The sequence below is a fragment of the Petromyzon marinus genome, chromosome 12, assembly GCF_048934315.1.
Source record: "Petromyzon marinus isolate PM22_M1 ecotype Great Lakes invasive population chromosome 12, UKy_Petmar_22M1.pri1.0, whole genome shotgun sequence".
NCBI classification, from domain to species: Eukaryota; Metazoa; Chordata; class Hyperoartia; order Petromyzontiformes; family Petromyzontidae; genus Petromyzon; species Petromyzon marinus.
Window position 1 is genome coordinate 2020205 of NC_133678.1, and position 19046 is coordinate 2039250.

The following is a 19046-nucleotide window of genomic DNA, read 5'->3' on the forward strand; positions in this document are numbered from 1 at the left end:
GTATTGCTACATGTACAGGCCCTTCTTGTTAGTCCACTGCTGGATGAGGACCTCTGCCACACCATACTGATCGTCAGGGTTATTGAACCATAGTTCACCACGCTGGTCAGTGTACGTGCTATGAAGCAGGGCCATTGCCCGAAACGTCGCCTATGATTACTTTTTGGTTATTTCGGTAAAGTCACGTAGAAAGAACCAAAGAGTAATTCCTGCAGTCACGAAAGCTTTAAATCAAATTTGTCGCCTATTATATATTTGCATCTTTTAAGGCCGCACACAGTGGTTGATATTGACGAATGTGCTGGTTGTAGTTTTGTAAATTGTGTCTGTGCACCACTGCCAACGCAGCAGCAGGATCAGTAAATACGGTCAGTGTATAGGTTGATGAAGACCGGGGAGCAATGGTACAACAGTGGATTGTGCTGCACTGCCCACTGCTTAGCACCACTTAGCACACAGCCCATTCATCGTCTACAGCAATCTGGCGTGCAAGATGGTTTCCCATTCAGGTACTATGCAGACTCAAAGCCTGCGTAGCTTCTGAGATTGGGAGCATTCCGTGTGATTTGGGCAAAGGCAGCAATTACAGTCTCTGTGTTTTTATTGCAATTTGCCACCAATATTCCACCTTAACACGTAGGCTTTCGCGACCAATATTATTCATAATAAAGGTTTTTGGGTTAGATCGCGTTTTTTTATAAATGTGTCGTAACCCTCCACCACCCGACACGGCCAATCAGCAAAAAAGTGTCACGTTGACAAAAGACAAATAGTTCACTACTTTAGCCCACCGGTGTGTTGAAGAGTGAATCCACAACATTTACAGTTTGAGTACGACGTTTCGCTGGTAATTACATCCAGCATCATCGGGCAATTCGCCAGAATGGTAAAGCCCATTCTGGCGAATTGCACGATGATGCTGGATGTAATTACCAGCGAAACGTCGTAGTCAAACTGTAAATGTTGTGGATTCACTCTTCAACACACCGGTGGACTAAAGTAGTGAACTATTTGTCTTTTGTCAACGTGACACTATTTTGCTGATTGGCCGTGTCGGGTAGTGGAGGTTTACGACACATTTATAAATAACGCGATCTAACCCAAAAACCTTTATTACGAATATTCCACCTTACGTGAGTCAGCAGTACTGTACTGTAATGCTTCAAAAGGTTTTTACCAGATGCCACCACCATCACCATCAGCCAAGAACAATCCATTGCTGGTTGAAGGCCTCCCCAAAAAAAACTTCTGCACATCTCACGGGATCCTGCGATATCCCAATCCACCCATCCAGCGGAAACCTGCACAGGAGTCGGTTCCCGTCGCTCCACCTGCGCAGTGAAAAGGCCCTTCTCGGACGCGTTCCCCCTTCCCATTGGCTGCCACTTGGCGTCGTTAGTCTCGACCTGGGTCAAAAATAAAACGCTTAAGTGCGACCACTAATCACCTGTTCACGAAGGGCGGTGAGACGATGGCGTGATGAGATGCTGCTTGAAACACGTGACGGATGCCCCCCAAATCTCCAACCCACCGCCCCATGCAAAGCTGCCACGTGCTCTGTCTGACATGGCCTCGAGAGTTCCGTCGGCAGCCTTGCTACGTTGTCATTAAAGCTCAGCCACACGCGTCGACGATGTCAACAGTTGGTTTAGTTTTTTCAGCACTGCATTTTGTAACGCTTTTTTTCCTTCCAATTCGGCTTGAAAGCGGCAATGCATTTGCCCCGTCCACCAGCTGCCAGTACCGGGAAGCGAAGCGGGATGCGCGACAACTCTCTTAAAGATGACCCAGTGCGAGCGAAACTTGGGTAGCACGTTGTTTGGCTACGAGGCACTTCGCCTACAGAGCATCGACCACATGGACTAAAGCGTTACCGGCGCCCTCCCCTGCAGAGCATCTCTCCCAGCAAGCCCCCTGGTCTCAGCTTCTCGGCGCAGGGCAGGACGCGATGGACACACCCGCTTTCTGCGGCGCGTTAAAGATTACAACCCAGTGGGTATGCGCGTGGATTTGTTTTTGTTCCCTCCCTTCGGTTTATTTTTTATTTTTAAAACCTCCAGCGGATGCTTTCCGAGACGCCACTCGTCCACTAGACTCGAGGACGCCAAAACATAAAAAAAAATCTGGCGCCGCTGACTCAACCTTGCCAACAACATCGGGGCTGTGACCGGACCTCAGATGCCTCCCGTCTCCACCTTTTCCTGGCCCGACTCGGTCCGACCACGGGGAAGCCGTTCGCTCCCAAGGGTCTCGTCGAGTCCAACGGAGATGGTGGTGGTGGGGAGAGGGGCAACGCGGCGGCGAATCTGGAGGCGGGGAGATACGGAGAGGCACCGCGCTGAACTTGGCGCGCGCTGGCAGTTGAGAGATGCCAGTGGCACGCGGCGCTGGAGGAGGAGGAGGGCGTGCGAGGCTCTCCTCCTCCTCCCCTCTCCCGCAGCTCGTATTTATAGCTGCTATAGATAGCCGGGAATGTGGGCCCACGGGCAAGCGAGCGGACGCACCCCGCCACTGGACCGTCTCTCCACCTCCCCCACCGCGCACCGCGGCGGCCGGGGCCAGAGCGGCCAAAGCGGCCAAAGGCCCCCCCCACCACCCCAGGGCCCCCCCCCCCACGACCAGGCGTGTCCCTCCCCCGGCGAAAGTTCCACGCGCGGCCACCGCCGTTACCGCCCGTGTCCTTGTGGAGCCGTGGGAGATTTGAAGAGGCACGCGAGGTGATGTTGGTGACGACGGTGATGATGATGGCGATAGTTGTGGAGTTGTGACGTGCTGCTGCTGGCGCTACAGCTGCTACGGCGTCCCTGCTATGCCAGGGCTAGTGGCGTGAGAGACGGAGAGGGGAGGAGACCTTTCGGAACGCAGTCGTCGCCATCGTCTCAGGTTTGCTCCGTGTTTCGCGCTTGCCTGTCTATCACGACCTTTATCGATCCACTGCTGGATGAAGGTCTCGCCCCCCCCCCATGTGTGGGTTGATACTTGTGGGGTTGTTCGACCATACTTCACCATGCTGGTCAATACGGGTTCGTGACAGGAGGGGTGGATTGGGAGTGGATGGAGCTGGGGGAGAGGGGGGGGGGGTCCGAACCGGTTCAGATATCACTCGCCACCGATGTTAGCCGTGGCCAAGGAATCTAGCTCAGGTGGCTGGGTTCGCAGGGCGCAGTGCGCCGCTAACCGCTTGCTTAGTCCGCTAATCGCTTCACAGTAATTGCGCGTGAGTGTCTCTTCTTCTCGGTGTGTTGTTGTAACTCGCCCCCCTCCCTCCCCCCAGGGGAATACCGGTGTGGCGTAAGCGGGCGGTGGGGGGGGGAAACCATGGAGGGGGCAGCCACGGAGGGGGGTTCTCGAGACCCTAGAGGCGGTGATGGCGAGGCGCGATCGGACACCACGGCAATGACCAGGAGCCGGCAGGCGCGTTTCACGGTGAGAGCCCCACGCCACCATCCGCCGATCCTCCCACCCGGGGCGTGTGCTTGCCGGCGATATAAAATGTTCACGACGTGACGATTATCGCGATATCGGCTCCAGATAACATTGTTTCTGTTCGTATTTATATCGTATTTTTTTACGCTTTGTTGTACATCGCGTACGAATGGGGATGTACTTAAAACGTTCGTCAGCTGCAGTTCACTCATCATGGGAACTTTACAATCTCTGACGCTCGTAACGGACATGTAATCTGGTGATGCTGCTGCTGCGTTGGCAGCGGTGCACAAGCAGAGTTAACGAAAATAAACTTGACACATTCGTCGATAATAACACTGTGGCCTTAAAAGGCAAATTAAAAAAATAATAATTATAACGTTCATATCAACAACAGTACATCATTTAAAGCAACGGCTACTACAATGGTTTTGTCATTGTAAATGCCGTGCCATCAATGATCTTTCAAACACATTCCACAAATCATTAATGCAATAGATAAATGGGTATTTATTGAGAACATATTATGTGTTTATCATTTCATAAACATGTTTTAATCGGCGATTAAATATTTTCAAAATAAAATGGTACGTCGCAGACCACACGATGTGCTTATCTAAACTATGAAAACATTTTACTTTTTAATTTTACCAGGTAAGGCCCACTGAGCTATGTAGTTCTGTTTCAGAAACGACCTGGCCACAAATGGCTCAACAAAGTCGCTTATCGTGTGGAAATGTAAAGCAATCAAATACTCTAAACGCGTGTTATTGATTCTAAATGTGGAGGGAAAACCCGGAGGTCCCGGAGAAAATCCACGCAACCACGGGGAGAGAAACACACAAACTCCAAATATACAGCAGCAGACGTCAGGGTCTGGATCGAACCCACGACCTCCTGTATACCAGGCGAGGTGGTTAACATCTTTCCATCGCAGCCCCCCCCCGCCCCATCGCGGGATGATGTTGACGAGGTGGGGGCCGCGTTGTTGTGTCCACAGGTGAGGTCGGCCAGAACTGCGCCGGTCATCGGCTCCATCCAGGAGCGTGGGGAGGAGGACTACCATCCTCACTCGGGCGGCTGGGCCACAGGCGAGCAGGTGATGTGGCAAACCGGCCAGACACAAACATCGTAAAAACCGAGTGGATTGGGAAAAGAGGCAAATCACTTGGTGCCAAGTAATAATCGTGATCCTGGTAAACCAGAGAACCAGGCAATGGGGTAACGGATAAACTAGCAATTAGTGGATCGGACAACCAGGTGATCGGCAAAACAGGCAATAATAAACTAGCAACATGGGAACGGATAACGATGTGATTGGTAAACAGGAAATCATACAACATATTAATTATAGGGTAACTGAACCAAGGTAATGGGTAACTAGCTAACAAATTAACTTGAAACCGGGTAATGGGAAACTTTCAATGACCAGCGTGGTGAAGTATGGTTGTGTATATTTCCCCTCACGGTAGTGCAGATGTCATAGCGAGAAGTGGGAGGACTGGGAGCATGAAAGCAGCAAAGGTGAAGATGATGATTCACAAACGGTGGCCCTTATGGGGGAAAAAAATGATCCGAAAAACATGGTGTAGACAGAATCATAAAAAATAGTGGTGGGTTTTTTTTTATGCAGTTCCCTATTGCAAATGCTTCTCATAGCACAGGAAGAGAAGTTTCAGATGTCAAGAATGAAAGATGAATAGCTAAATTCTGCCCTTCACAAAACGATGATTTCATAATCCCCGCAGCTGCACCAGCAGCTATCTAGAGCTCTCCCCCACTGCACAGCAGCAGGAGCCAGCAGCAGCGAGCAGCAGCAGCCAGCAGCAGCAGCCAGCAGCAGCAGCACCCAACAGCAGCAGCAGCGAGCAGCAGCGAGCAGCAGCAGCCAGTAGCAGCAGCAGCCAGCAGTAGCAGCCAGCAGCAGCGAGCAGCAGCAGCAACCAGCAGCAGCAGCAGTAGCAGCCAGCAGCAGCAAGCAGCGAGCAGCAGCAGCCAGCAGCAGCGAGCAGCAGCAGCCAGCAGCAGCAGCGAGCAGCGAGCAGCAGCAGCAGCAGCGAGCAGCAGCAGCAGCAGCCAGCAGCAGCCAGCAGCAGCAAGCAGCAGCAGCCAGCAGCAGCAGCGAGCAGCAGCAGCAGCGAGCAGCAGCCAAACACCATCATCCACCTTTAAGCAGCAGCTCAAGGCTCTCACCCTCGCCTGTTCAGGCTCCCAGCTGTCCAGGCTCTCACCTATTAAGGCACTTACATGTCCAGGCCCTCACGCGTTGAGGCCATAGTCTGTTCAGGGTCTCACCTGTTCAGACTGGTGTACGAGAGACTTTGAGCTCTGGCCTCACGCCTCCAAGTTCTCGATCGAACATTCCTTCCGATTTCCGACATATATAATGCGCGTTATAAAGCTTACTGGACCAGGCGAAATAATGGTGCACGTAACTCAGAAGTATGATCACATTGTTACGTGTTCTTTTACCCAGGAATGTCTCACTTCGTCCCATGACATTGTTTTTTAAGGAATATCCTTGCCAAGTATTTTTTTGTAGTAGGGGGGAGGGCGAACGTTGCTTTGTGTAATCCCAGTTGGGTAATTTCAGGGTGGGTGCCAAAACAGCCAACGACCGAATGTTGGAAAGTGAGACCTTCCCATTGGTATGAATGCCGTGCGAACGCGTTGACTTGACGCTGCAGATAACCGCATCGCCGTGTCCTTTGTGAGTGAAGCCCGACAGCAGGGCCCGCCAGGCTGCACTCAGCTACACGGGGGAGCCCTCCGCCGAGACCACGGACGAGAGAGACTGGGGGCACAGGGGGACGGCGGGCGGTCCGGGGGCAGCCGCGGAGAGCTCTGAGGTTCACTCGCTGCTCCGTCACCGCGGAGAGGACGACGTGGATCCAGAGGTGCGTAGTTCCCCACACCCAGCCCAGCAGTGGCTACACGCAGTGCAATGGTAGCGCATAGCGTGGTTGGCATGGTCTCTGGCGACACGAATGAAATGAGGCCTCCTGTAAAATGTCCACTTCGTCTTCATAGCCCAGCCCCTGGGCCCCGCTGGTCCATCGGGTCCACGTGCAGTTGCACCACCCGCACACTTTGACAGCTGCATCCACGGCATAATTTCAGCTGGATCTTGAGCAAAATATTTCATAAGGCAGCGCATCTCATCAAGTGTACAATCTGTGGCCATGGCCATTGATCACCGCCCCGGCCAACCTGGAAAATATTTGGTGAGAATTCAAGCCCCGGGTTTTCCACCGCCACGCGACACCCGGCGCTCGTCGCCTGCTTCGACCCGTCTCCATGCACGGCACCTACACTGCTCGTGAATCTGCAAGTGGCTTTCGCCCCTGACCACCGATGGGTTAATAGTATGGGGGGCGCAGCATATGAGTCTGCGTGCGCGCATGCAGGCGTACCGGGGCAGGCGACTGTCGCGTGATTTAAGCAAGGCAAGCTGCCAGCGGCGGCGCGCCCCTGCCCACGTGTCGCCATAAACTACAGCGAGCAAGCGTCCCGGATTTGGATTGTGTCCTTGTTCAAAATGTGCTGGCCGCACGCTTGACTCATGTGATACGGGCAAAGGGCAGGGCTCCCTGAGTAGTGGGTGGGGCTACCCGAATAGTGGGCGGAGGCTACCGAGTAGTGGGCGGGGTATCACGAACAGTGGGCGGGGTTACATGAATAGTGGGAGAGTTTACCTGAATAGTGGGCGATAGCTACCTGAGTAGTGGGCGGGGCTACCTGAGTAGTGGGCGGGGGTACCTGAGTAGTGGGCGGGGGTACCTGAGCAAGTGGGCGGGAGTACCTGAGCAAGTGGGTGCGGCCTGTATCAGAAGGAGGGAGGCGACTCACTGTGTGTGTGGGGCTAGTTATTGTATATTGAAATTTTTTCACACCGTACGTAGTCAACCGTGCTAATCAAAGGTGTTGGGAAGGACTACGAACAAAACACAAAAAGCAGTTCTAAATATATGAGTTTTCAATCTAGATTTAAAGTGCATAGCTGCAGTGGCTTCCTCATATCGGAAGGCAGAGCATTCCAGACGGCCCCAGAAGAGCATGTGAAAGCGTGTGATGTGGTGACCGTCTGGTAGACTAACTATTGAGTGGGTGTGCCTATGTAGAAGTGGGTGAGCTTCCCAGAAATGCCATTGCTTTAAATGTGTAGTTCATTCACGGGACTAAAAAAATAATTTGAAGCGGTTTTCCATTTGTGCAGTTAACATTCTGATGCGTGGCTTGCGCCTCTATACATACACGCAAGCAAACAGGGCAGGCAGCTGTCGTGTGATCTAAGCAACGGCATGCACGGCAGCTGTCCCGCGTGCTGTGCTGTAAACACGCGGAGTATTCAGGCCGCCGAATCTCTGGGCGGCTCAACCGGGCCATATGCTGCACATTGAGCTGCCTTCCATCAGGTCTGCCCACTTTCACATAGCCACACCCACTCAATGACTAGCCCCCTGCACACACAGTGAGGGCCTCCTGATCAGTTTAACAAGTAGGCCTTCCTTACTAGATTGAGTACACTGTACTTAATTCGAGTACTCGAATTATAAATGTTGTGGGCTTACTCTCCAGTACACCAGTGTGCTGTACTAATCACAAATTGCAGGTTTTGTTTACGTGACAAACCTCACTAATTGGCTGTGTCGGGTGGTGGCGGGTTTAACAACGCATTTGACGCGCTCTAACCCAGAAACCTCTATTATGGAGGGCCTCCTGATGATGGCCCATAGGCCCCCACCTACTCCTCTGCTACCACCACCTACTCGTTATGTAGTCCTGCCCACGATTCAGCTAGCACCATCTACTACTCAGATAGCACCACCCACTACTCAGCTAGTACCGCCCACTACTCAGCTACCACCACCCACTACTCAGCTAGCACCGCCCACTACTCAGCTAGCACCGTCCCCCAGCCTGTATCGTGAGTCGAGGACATGAAGTGAAAAAAATTATCAGAATCTGAATATTTATTTATACTGGAGGAAACAAGACACCCAAACACATACAAATGAAACTAAACTATACCCATGCTACCAGGAAAAGCTCACTGAGATATTGACTTATTTTACAGAAGCGACCTGGCACAGACGAAAGCTCAGCAATGTGGCCCATCATTATGACATTTATAGCACTAAAATAATCTAAATAATCGTAATGCCTTGTTTCTAAATTGTGGAGGGGGGAAAAAACGGGACAAAATTATTTTGGACATCAGGACAGCCTTGCCAATTCCAGGGCTGTCCTGGTCAAAACCGGGACATTTTGTAGCTCCGTAAAGTATCGTTGCTGACTTGATGATGACTCATTTTCATCAGAAATGCATGTACAATAATAATTGCGTAAAAAAGGCCCCACTTGAGATGAATGCTACCACCTCAGCAACCACCCAACAGCACTGCCAACCACCACCAGCAACCCACGGCTGCTGTAGACAGCATGACGAAGATGAGCTCACCAGCGGCTCTCTGTATGTGGAAGACGAACAATCGCAGTTTGAAGTTAAACGACAGTACTCTTTGGTTCTATTCGGTAAAGTCACGTAGGTAAAAAATAAAACAACAAAAATGACGACGTTTTGGCCACAACACAAGCGGCGCGGGGGGGAAGGGGGAGTTTACCTATTGATGGTGTGAAAAGGGAATTTTTAAGAGCTGCGAAAGTTTGGGTTACCACTAGTTGAAAAATATACTGTACCATTGAAAATTAGTTTAATGTTTGGTTCGATTTAGAACATCTTTACAATGGTTGCTTAATTTGAAACCATCTTCGCGGTTGAAATTGTGTCTGTGTTTGTAGGTCTGAATTGCCTCGTGAACAAATCTCTGATAAAAACCCGTGGGTTTGCAAAGAACCTTGGTATCGGAGAAAATCATATCGTGATCACCCACAGCGTTGTAACAGTGATCAGCTACGGCAGAAGAATTCGTTCTGCCGTGATTCAAATCTAATTTGTGCTCGCGAATTCGGTCAGAGACATGTCGCTTCGTCTCCCCGATATAGCAATCACCGCAGGTACAACTCAATTTGTAAACCCCGGGGTACTGTAAGTCAGGAATGACATCCTTCACGGATGGGATCAGATCACGAATTTTGTGTACTGTATTGAATCAGACCTGGATCTTGTGTTTGTTTAGAATTTTGGAAATCTTTTTAGTAACGCCTGCTATATATGGTAGTGTGATGGTTTTGACCGGAGTATCAAGTGGTTGTTTCTGTATGGAGGGAGAAACAGCTTGGCGGATGGTACGGTCAGAGTATCCATTCCTTTTGAGGGCCAGGTGTACATGTTTTAATTCACTGGTCAGGTGGTGTTGGTCTGAAATGCAATGAGCCCTATGGTATAAAGTTTTGATGAGAGAATTATTTTGGGCTGGGTGGTGGTGGGAATCAGGTTTCAAGTAGGAATCTGTGTGGGTGGGTTTCCTGTAGACAGCATGCCCCAATGAGCCATCAGGTCTCCTCTCAAACAGAACATCTAACAATGGTAGCTTGCCATCTTTCTCCACTTCCATGGTGAATTTGATGGCGGGATGTCTGGAATTGATGTGGTGTAGGAAAAGGTTCAGAGTTGGGAGGCCATGTGGCCAAATGACGAAAGTGTCATCCACATATCTCTTCCACAGGGAAGGTCTGAGGGTGGAAGTCTGGATGGCGTCTGATTCAAATTTCTCCATGAAAATATTGGCTATCACTGGTGACAAGGGGGATCCCATGGGGGTACCCTCATTTTGTTTGTAGAAGGAGCCATTCCAAGTAAAGTAGGTATTGTTGAGGCAGTGCCTAACCAGTGCAGGTGTATCGGGGTCTAGTCCATGTTGGACCAAATTTTCAATTATTTCAATGGTATCAGGTACTGGGACCTTGGTGAACAAAGAGACCACATCGAAGCTGACAAGGATATTGTCAGGGGACAGTACAACGTCTTTTACCATAGAGACCAATTGGGCTGAGTTAAGTACTGCTGAGGCGGTCTTGCCAGTGAAAGGCAGCAAGGTATCTGACAGAAAACGGGCTAGTCTATAGGTAGGGGAGTTGATCGTGGATACGATGGGTCGTAGTGGGGTGCCTTCTTTATTGGGAAGACCATATAATCTAGGGCAGGGGTCGGGAACCTATGGCTCGCGAGCCAGATGTGGCTCTTTTGATGATTGCATATGGCTCGCAGATAAAACAAAATATTCTCACTTGTTTTAATCCATCCATCGATTTTTCACTACGCATGTCCTGTTCAGGGCTGCAGCAGCAATTGTCCATTATTTTAATTGGATGATACTGGCCTACGTTTGCCGTTGCTGGGTAAAACAGGTAAACGCCCCCTTTTGAATCAGTCTGAGACTGCGTCTGCTCGGTCATTAGCTCAAAGCTAACCCTTCGACGAAGAAGATGGCGAAAAGAAAAAAAGACGACGAGTATCGTACATTTCAGGACGAATGGACCGAAGAATTCGCCTTTGTGGAGAGAGCGGGTTCTGCGGTGCGTCTAATTTGCAATGACAAAATTACATCGTTGAAACGGTCGAATGTAAAGCGGCACTTCGACACGCGCCACGCTACCTTTGCATCAAAATACCCTGCGGGAGACAGTAGAAAGAAAGCGTGCCAAGAGCTTCTGAGCAGGGTGCAAGCTAGCCAGCAGCAACTCCGCGTATGGACCCGGCAAGGTGACTATAATTCGGCTAGCTTTGCTGGTTCTTTAGCAATAGTGAGGAACGGAAAACCATTCACAGATGGCGAGTATGCTAAAACGTTCATGCTGGATGTAGCCAATGAACTTTTTGATGATCTTCCGAACAAAGACAAGATAATCAAACGGATACAAGACATGCCTCTGTCGGCAAGAACTGTTCATGATCGTACCATCGTGATGGCAAACAAAGTGGAGGAAACGCAAGTGAAGGACATAAATGCAGCGCCGTTCTTTTCTCTGGCTTTGGATGAGTCAACAGACGTGAGCCATTTGTCGCAGTTCAGCGTGATTGCAAGATATGCTGTTGGTGACACACTGCGCGAAGAAAGTCTTGCTGTTCTGCCATTAAAAGGGTCCACAAGAGGTGAGGATTTATTCAAGTCTTTCATGGAGTTTGCTCAAGAAAAAAGTCTACCTATGGATAAACTTCTCTCAGTGTGTACTGATGGTGCTCCGTGTATGGTGGGGAAAAACAAAGGATTTGTGGCGCTTCTCCGTGAACATGAAAATAGACCCATCCTAAGTTTCCATTGCATTATACACCAGGAGGCACTTTGTGCTCAGATGTGTGACAGGCAGTTTGGCGAAGTGATGTCGCTGGTCATTCGTGTGATCAACTTTATTGTTGCCCGAGCCTTAAATGATCGCCAGTTTAAAACACTGCTGGATGAAGTTGTAAATAACTATCCTGGTCTGCTTTTGCACAGCAATGTGCGTTGGTTGTCAAGAGGGAAGGTGCTTAGCCGTTTTGCGGCTTGCCTGAACGAAATCCGGACTTTCCTTGAAATGAAAGGCGTCGGGCATCCTGAGCTAGCCGACACCGAGTGGCTCCTCAAGTTTTACTATCTCGTAGATCTGACTGAACATCTGAACCAGCTCAACGTGAAAATGCAAGGCATTGGAAATAGTGTTATCCCTTCAACAAGCTGTATTTGCTTTTGAAAACAAGCTGGAGCTTTTCATCACGGATCTTGAAACAGGTCGTTTACTACATTTTGAAAAACTGAGCCAATTTAAAGATGCATGCACAGCAAGTGAGCCCATTCAAAACCTTGATCTCCACCAGCTAGCTGGCTGCACATCCAGTCTCCTACAGTCCTTCAAAGCACGCTTTGGAGAATTTCGTGAGCACACTCGTCTTTTTAAGTTCATCACCCATCCAAACGAGTGTTCACTGAACACAGCCGACCTGAATTACATCCCTGGTGTCTCCGTCAGAGATTTTGAAGCAGAAGTGGCTGACCTGAAGGCCTCAGACATGTGGGTGAATAAGTTCAAGTCACTGAATGAAGATTTGGAAAGAATCACACGACAGAAAGCGGAGTTGGCGAGCAAGCACATGTGGACAGAAATGAAAAAACTCCAACCCGAAGACCAGCTGATTCTCAAAACTTGGAACGCGCTTCCTGTCACATACCACACACTGCAGCGTGTGAGTATTGCTGTATTGACCATGTTTGGATCTACGTATGCATGTGAGCAGTCATTCTCACATCTTAAAAACATCAAGTCCAACCTACGATCACGTTTAACGGATGAAAGCCTCAACGCTTGCATGAAGCTTAACCTCACCAAGTACCAACCCGACTACAAAGACATCAGCAAATCCATGCAGCACCAGAAGTCGCATTAATGGTGAGTGTTATAACAACATTATTTAAAAGAATACATTCAGAGGCTTATTATACTGACATTTAGTTGAATTCACTTTTAAAATATATTATATGGCTCTCACTGAAATAAATTTCCAATTTTTTTGCTTTCATGGCTCTCTTAGTCAAAAAGGTTCCCGACCCCTGATCTAGGGGGTCTTGCAGCAGAAGGTTTTAGGGAGGGACGTTTAGTTGGGTCGATTAGGGAGGTCGAACTTGTGATGATCTTGTTGGTTTTTATTTCTAGGCTATTGGTAGGGTAATTTTTGAGTAACTTCCATCGTTGAGCAGATTCTAGAATTAAACGACAGTAGATCATCGATTATCACGCACAGTAAATCTGACGGTTCTCAGGGGGGTGGGAGCGCCGGACTTTCACATGCTTGAATGACATAGTGTTTGTAGGTGTTATATTTTTTTGTGTGTGTTTTAAATGTGTTTACTCGAATAAATTGGCATAAATAAACATAAAAATAGACAAAAATAAAGATCCAACTTTAAAAAGTGACTTTACTATATCGCACTAATCACTTCCAATCTCGACGACTCTGTGCGGGGTGATGTATATACACACGTGCAATATATTTATTGTTTTACGTTGTACGTAGTGTATAATGTACCGTATATAATATTCAACAGTGAAATCAAGCGTAGCTGCTTTATGTTGTTGTTGTTGTCACGTACGTGGTGCCGATCGCCGGACTGGGACACACACAACCTTTGGGAGCGTTTTTTTTTCCAGATTCGCCGGATCGGCCCGGTAACCGCAGCCGGATAATGTTGGAAGCGGCGCAGATTATTTCACGCTGGGGTAATCGATGATCGGCTCTATTTGGTGATGCTGCTGCTGCGCTGGCAGTGGTGCACAAACAAGGACAACAAACCTCAACACACTTGGGCAAAGGCACCTTAACTGCTACCACTGGGCAACGATTCACGAATCAATTTAAGAATCGATCATCTAGTTTTCTTACGTGTTGTGCGTACATAGCCAACCCGTGCGTACCGGGGGAATACCGCCCGACTTTTAACCACGGGCGATGAGAGTGATGATGATGATGATGTTGTTAATCGTTGTCTTGTTGCAGCACCCCACAATCAACAAACCATCGTATAGAAGATTTGCCGCCATCCCTGTTAACTCCCTGCTGCTCGACCAGAAGGTACCAACCACACTCATCAGTCCATTAAAGTATAGACTTTAATGGACTGTTGGGGCAAGTGCTGTTAGTGAGCACCTATGAAGGCTGGCACGACGCACGAGGGGGTGGGTGGCCAGCACCATTCCCGGCTGCCTTTGTTCCCCTATTTGCGACGTTTACACACCGCATCAGGTACTAATTTGAGGCTGAGTCGACCTAGCGGAGGCCCAGGACCGGTTCAGATAATCGTCACCAGACACACTTGCGCACACACACCACACACACACACACAAAGAGCTCGACTTTAAATTCACCTGTTGCTTACTGCACCACCTGCAACGTGTTTAGCAATCATCCGGCGCTGTGGTGAGTGCATTGTGTGTCAGCATCTCTCTCTCGCTGTCTGTCCCACGGGGTGGGGGTCCAGGTGGTAGAGCGAGAAGCGTCTATGCGAGACTGGAACAGCCTGCCAGACGTGGCGTGTGAAGCCAGTGACCAGGTGACTACAGCAACGGCAGTGACGGTGACGTCACCACAGTGCTTGTGCCAGGCTAGGTGCACTTTAGGCCACGTGAAGGGTCACTGACTCGCTGGAAGGAGGTAACGGGACAGGCCCAGGTGATGTTATCCGGCTGGGTGGCTGAGCGGTAGGGCGAGCGGCTCGCAATAGGAAAGGTTGCAATTGAAAAAATCCTGGTTGGGTGTTGATGCAGTCCATCATCCCTCCGCTGTGGCTTATGAATGGACTCAACCCCACCCGGGGAATGTGGAATTTCCAACAAATGTATCAGGGCAGCAAACGGGAGACGAGCATTCCTTTGGCAATTACGTGAGCAGTAATTGGATACTCGAGGGGAAAATGTTGATGTATGCATGTACGTTGAACTTCTTTTGCACCGTACGTAGCCAACCGTGCTAATCGGTAAAAGCACAAAAATGTTCAAATGCTCAGTCTATTCTGTAAATGCAAGGGCGCCTTACCCTGAATGAGTACACACTTGAACACCAGGCGTGCTTGTGAAGAATCCAGAACAGTTACCGCCAGGGGCGGAGCCAGGATTTTGACTTTGGGGGGGCTGACTTCAATATTCTGAGATATCCAGTGTAATGTTTTCCAATGAGCACCACAAACGTATAAAACAAATTTTATTGGATCTGAACGCGGAGTTTATTAATAGGTCGGAGCCGCTGATGTAGCTAATAAGTTCGATAATTCTAGATTTGAAGCTTTCGTGACTGCAAGAATTCATACTCTTAGGTTTAATTCGGTAAAGTCACGTAGGTAAAAAACAAATTAAAAATAAAAAGTTTGATAAGTTCGAAAGGCTGCCGCTCAAGCAGCCTGCAGGGCAGCACAAGGTAGCAGCCTGCAGCATTTTGCGGCAGCCAGATATCCGGTTATCCCGATTACCGACTTTCCCAAAATTTCAGGGGGGGCTGAGCCCCCCCCAGCCCCCCCTGTGGCTCCGCCCCTCGTTACCGCACTGCCAGTGTTGCACCTGAATACAGCGTCGATCACAGTCCTGTGAGGACTGCGGGCTGTGCAGAGGCAGCACGGTGGGGCAGGGGGGTGCCGTGTCGTGTGACGGGCGTCGCAGATGGCCCCGTGGGCTTCCTTGTTTCCCGTTCAGGCTTCGTCGTGGGATGCGTGGCCTGGCCCGTCCGAGGGCTGCCCGAGTCGGAGCACAGCCCAGAGACGAGCCCAGAGCGTCTCGCCTCAAGCGTGGAGCGGCGGCAGGGAGACCAAATACGTAGGTGGCCACGCGTTGTCCCTGAGGGGCCCTGCCGTAGCCCCGAACCGCTGGCTTCTATTAGGACCCAGGCGTGGTCTCTTGGCACAGCTGTGAAAATTGAAATCGGGGCCACACCACGGGTGGCCGCCCATATCAACGACACAGTCTCCATCACCGGTATCGCCTGTTTTACCTCCGACCGCTCGCTTTGCGATTGCTTGTGGGAAGCATGTTCTGACATGACGCGTGGATTCATGTCGCCATTGGTTGCCGCAATATGGCGTTACCCGGTGCTGGAGATGTGCTTGAAACGTGGAAATGCGTCGGTTGTCCATAGTGGAACTTTTTCTGAACACCAAACACGCGCGTGCACCACCGGCACTATTCAGAACGGTTCCCGTTCCGACACGGCACGGCGATGTTTCCACAGCGGGACGTGGGCTGTAGCCAGACCAATACGGGACACACTGGGACTTGGACATTTCAACCACTGTTGCGACCATAATAGAGGTTTTTTTTTGGGTTAGATCGCGTAAATATATAAATATGTCGTTAAACCCGCCACCACCTGACATAACCAACTCGTAAGGGTTGTCACGTCAATACAACGTGCAAATTCGTCACTAGTACAGCACACCGGTGTGTTGGAGAGCAAAGCCATTACATTTACAATCTGAGTACCACGTTTCGCCAGTAATTACAACTGGCATCATCAGGCAGCAGCCAGATTCAATGACACATTTATATATTTACGCGATCTAACCCAAAAAAACTCTATTATGGATGATTTCGGTCGCGAAAGCTTTCTACGTGTTTAACTCACTGTTGCGACACTGCGATATGTTGAACGGTGTTAAGTTCATGACACTCGTGTCATCCGTTTTGCAAATTGTAGTTATTAGTATTGTTGCTCTGTTTAAAAAAAAAATGTTTTCCAGATGAATGATTGTGGCTTAAGAGCTATTATTATTAGGGTTTTAAATTAAATATACCGATGATGCATTCCTGTTTGGACGCATCACAGCTGAACGTGAGCCCATTTAAGTCTAGAGAAATTTATTTATTTATTGCGTAACTGACATCATGTTTCATTATAAGCATGATTTATTGGAAACGTCCAAAGATGAGACGAATTGCAGCAGGCTTAAGTTGATGGAAATGCTGTTGATTAACGTTTAAGCGATCTTTGCTCGTACTGGACGTACGGCAGAGCACAAACACGCCGTACAAGTTACGGGCAACTCATCTTTCACACGCAAGAGAGATGGGAAACTGATATCGCTCTAAACCTAACATCTTGAAACTTCTTAATGCGCCGCATCATGAAAAATTACATCACGGTAACCCTCGTGTTACCCAAAGGTGCCACGCCGTAGCCGCTAAACCCTGGCTTCCATTTGAGCTGAGGTGGTCACTTGCGTAGCTCTGTGTGACCCAGTGGCTTAGCTTGGTTGGCATGGGTCCTGATGCCAGGAGTGAAAGGGGGCTTCCCTCTCTATTATCTTCGCCTCCTCTTTGTAGCACGATGCCTGCACTCTGTACCCTGTGGACCCTGGTGCAGCCGCACCGCATCGTACGCCCGAAAGCTACGCCACTGGCATGAGCTAATCTCACGGACCGGCTGGCAAATGTAACTGGCGCTCAGCTACGCGCGGGCTGACGCTGGGTTGGGTGATGAAGGTCTTCTCTGTGAGTTGTGCAAGGCAGACGTTGCTGTGTACTGACCTGTCCTTCACGATCCAGGCGACCATCAGCTTTTCCCGGCCGCCAAGCTGGGACCAGGACAAGAACCCCGTAAGGACAATGCCACTCTGCTCCTGCCACAAACCAGAATCAGAATATATATTTACTTCTGGAGGAATCCGATGAGAATATAGAAAGCTCTTTTTCACAGATGTCCAGTAGGCTTGGGTAAGAACGTTACAACAACAAACAGTACACAACAACAACACGATGGGAGTGCAAAGTGCAAGAAAGGTCAACAAATCACCCAAAACGTACAAAATAAAACTAAACCATCCCCATCTTACCAGGTAAAGCCTCCTGAGGTATTAACTTATTTTTCCGAAGTGACCTGGCCACAAATGATGCCTCAACAAAGTGGCGTATCATTTGGACATTTATAGTAGCTAAATAATCTTAAAAATCTAAACGCTTGTCCCTCCAATGCTCACCATGCTGCCTGCCATCACCAGGCGTGCTGGGTTATGCCAATGCACATCCACCGGCCAGGTGACTCACCTGTAGAGCAAGCGGCCGGCAATCGGAAGGTTGCGAGTTCTGACCTTGGTTGTGGGGGTTGACTCGGCCCACAATCCCTCCGGGGTCAATAAAATAAGTACCCATTTGTGGGGAATAAGTCGAGAGTAGTTGTCCTATGGAAAGACTCTTCCCCCATCATAGGAATGTGAAATTTCCACCACTTACTCAGGGTCGTAAATGGGAGATGAGAATGCACTGGAGTGGCGCCAGGCGTGCTTGTGAAGACTCCAGAACAGTTGCCGCACTGCCAGCATTGCACCTGAATACCGCGTCGACCACAGTCCTGTGAGGACTGCGGGCTGTGCAGAGGCAGCACGGTGGGGCGGGGGTGCCGTGTCGTGTGACGGGCGTCGCAGACGGCCCCGTGGGCTTCCTTGTTTCCCGTTCAGGCTTCGTCGTGGGATGCGTGGCCTGGCCCGTCCGAGGGCTGCCCGAGTCGAAGCACAGCCCAGAGACGAGCCCAGAGCGTCTCGCCTCAAGCGTGGAGCGGCGGCAGGGAGACCAAATACGTAGGTGGCCACGCGTTGTCCCTGAGGGGCCCTGCCGTAGCCCCGAACCGCTGGCTTCTATTAGGACCCAGGCGTGGTCTCTTGCCACAGCTGTGAAAATTGAAATCGGGGCCACACCACGGGTGGCCGTCCATATCAACGACACTGTCTCCATCACCGGTATCGCCTGTTTTACCTCCGATCGCTCGCTTTGCGATTGCTTGTGGGAAGCTGTGTTTTGGAATGACGCGTGGATTAATGTCAAATTGACGTTTCTTTACCCATTTGCGTGGTTGGCGCGGGCCCTGGTATGAGAAAGAGCATGGGGTCCCCTGTATACTTCATTCCACACACTAAAGTGCTTGCAAAAAATAAACCACAATGCATTGCTGATCTCGTCAAGGAAAATGAACCATCACGCAAACTCTGGTCATCCTCGCAGCGGCTTAGCTAACTATCGAACAAAGACGGTCACCACATCACACGCTTTCAGATGCGCTTCTGCGGCCGTCTGGAACGCTCTTCCTTCCGATAAAAGGAAGCCACTGGAGCTATGCACTTGAAAATCTAAACTGAAAACGCATTTCTTTGAACTACTTTTCACATTGAGTTTGTTGTCCTTTCCCTGCACCTCCGATTAGCAAGGGTGGC

The 19046-nt window shown here is 49.8% G+C and overlaps 1 protein-coding gene across 1 annotated transcript in view; it reads left to right on the forward strand.

Annotated features, from left to right (window-relative positions):
• The first annotated feature begins 2108 nt into the window (after positions 1–2108).
• LOC116941700 (uncharacterized) overlaps positions 2109–19046 on the forward strand; it is a 29188-nt gene continuing 12250 nt past the window's right edge. The window contains exons 1-9 of the mRNA XM_032953036.2: positions 2109–2883; positions 3275–3426; positions 4427–4525; positions 6147–6323; positions 13859–13933; positions 14340–14411; positions 15544–15663; positions 17389–17439; positions 18297–18416. Of these exons, the coding sequence (XP_032808927.2) occupies positions 3319–3426; positions 4427–4525; positions 6147–6323; positions 13859–13933; positions 14340–14411; positions 15544–15663; positions 17389–17439; positions 18297–18416 (822 nt within the window). The 5' untranslated portion in view covers positions 2109–2883; positions 3275–3318. The remainder of the gene's footprint in view (positions 2884–3274; positions 3427–4426; positions 4526–6146; positions 6324–13858; positions 13934–14339; positions 14412–15543; positions 15664–17388; positions 17440–18296; positions 18417–19046) is intronic.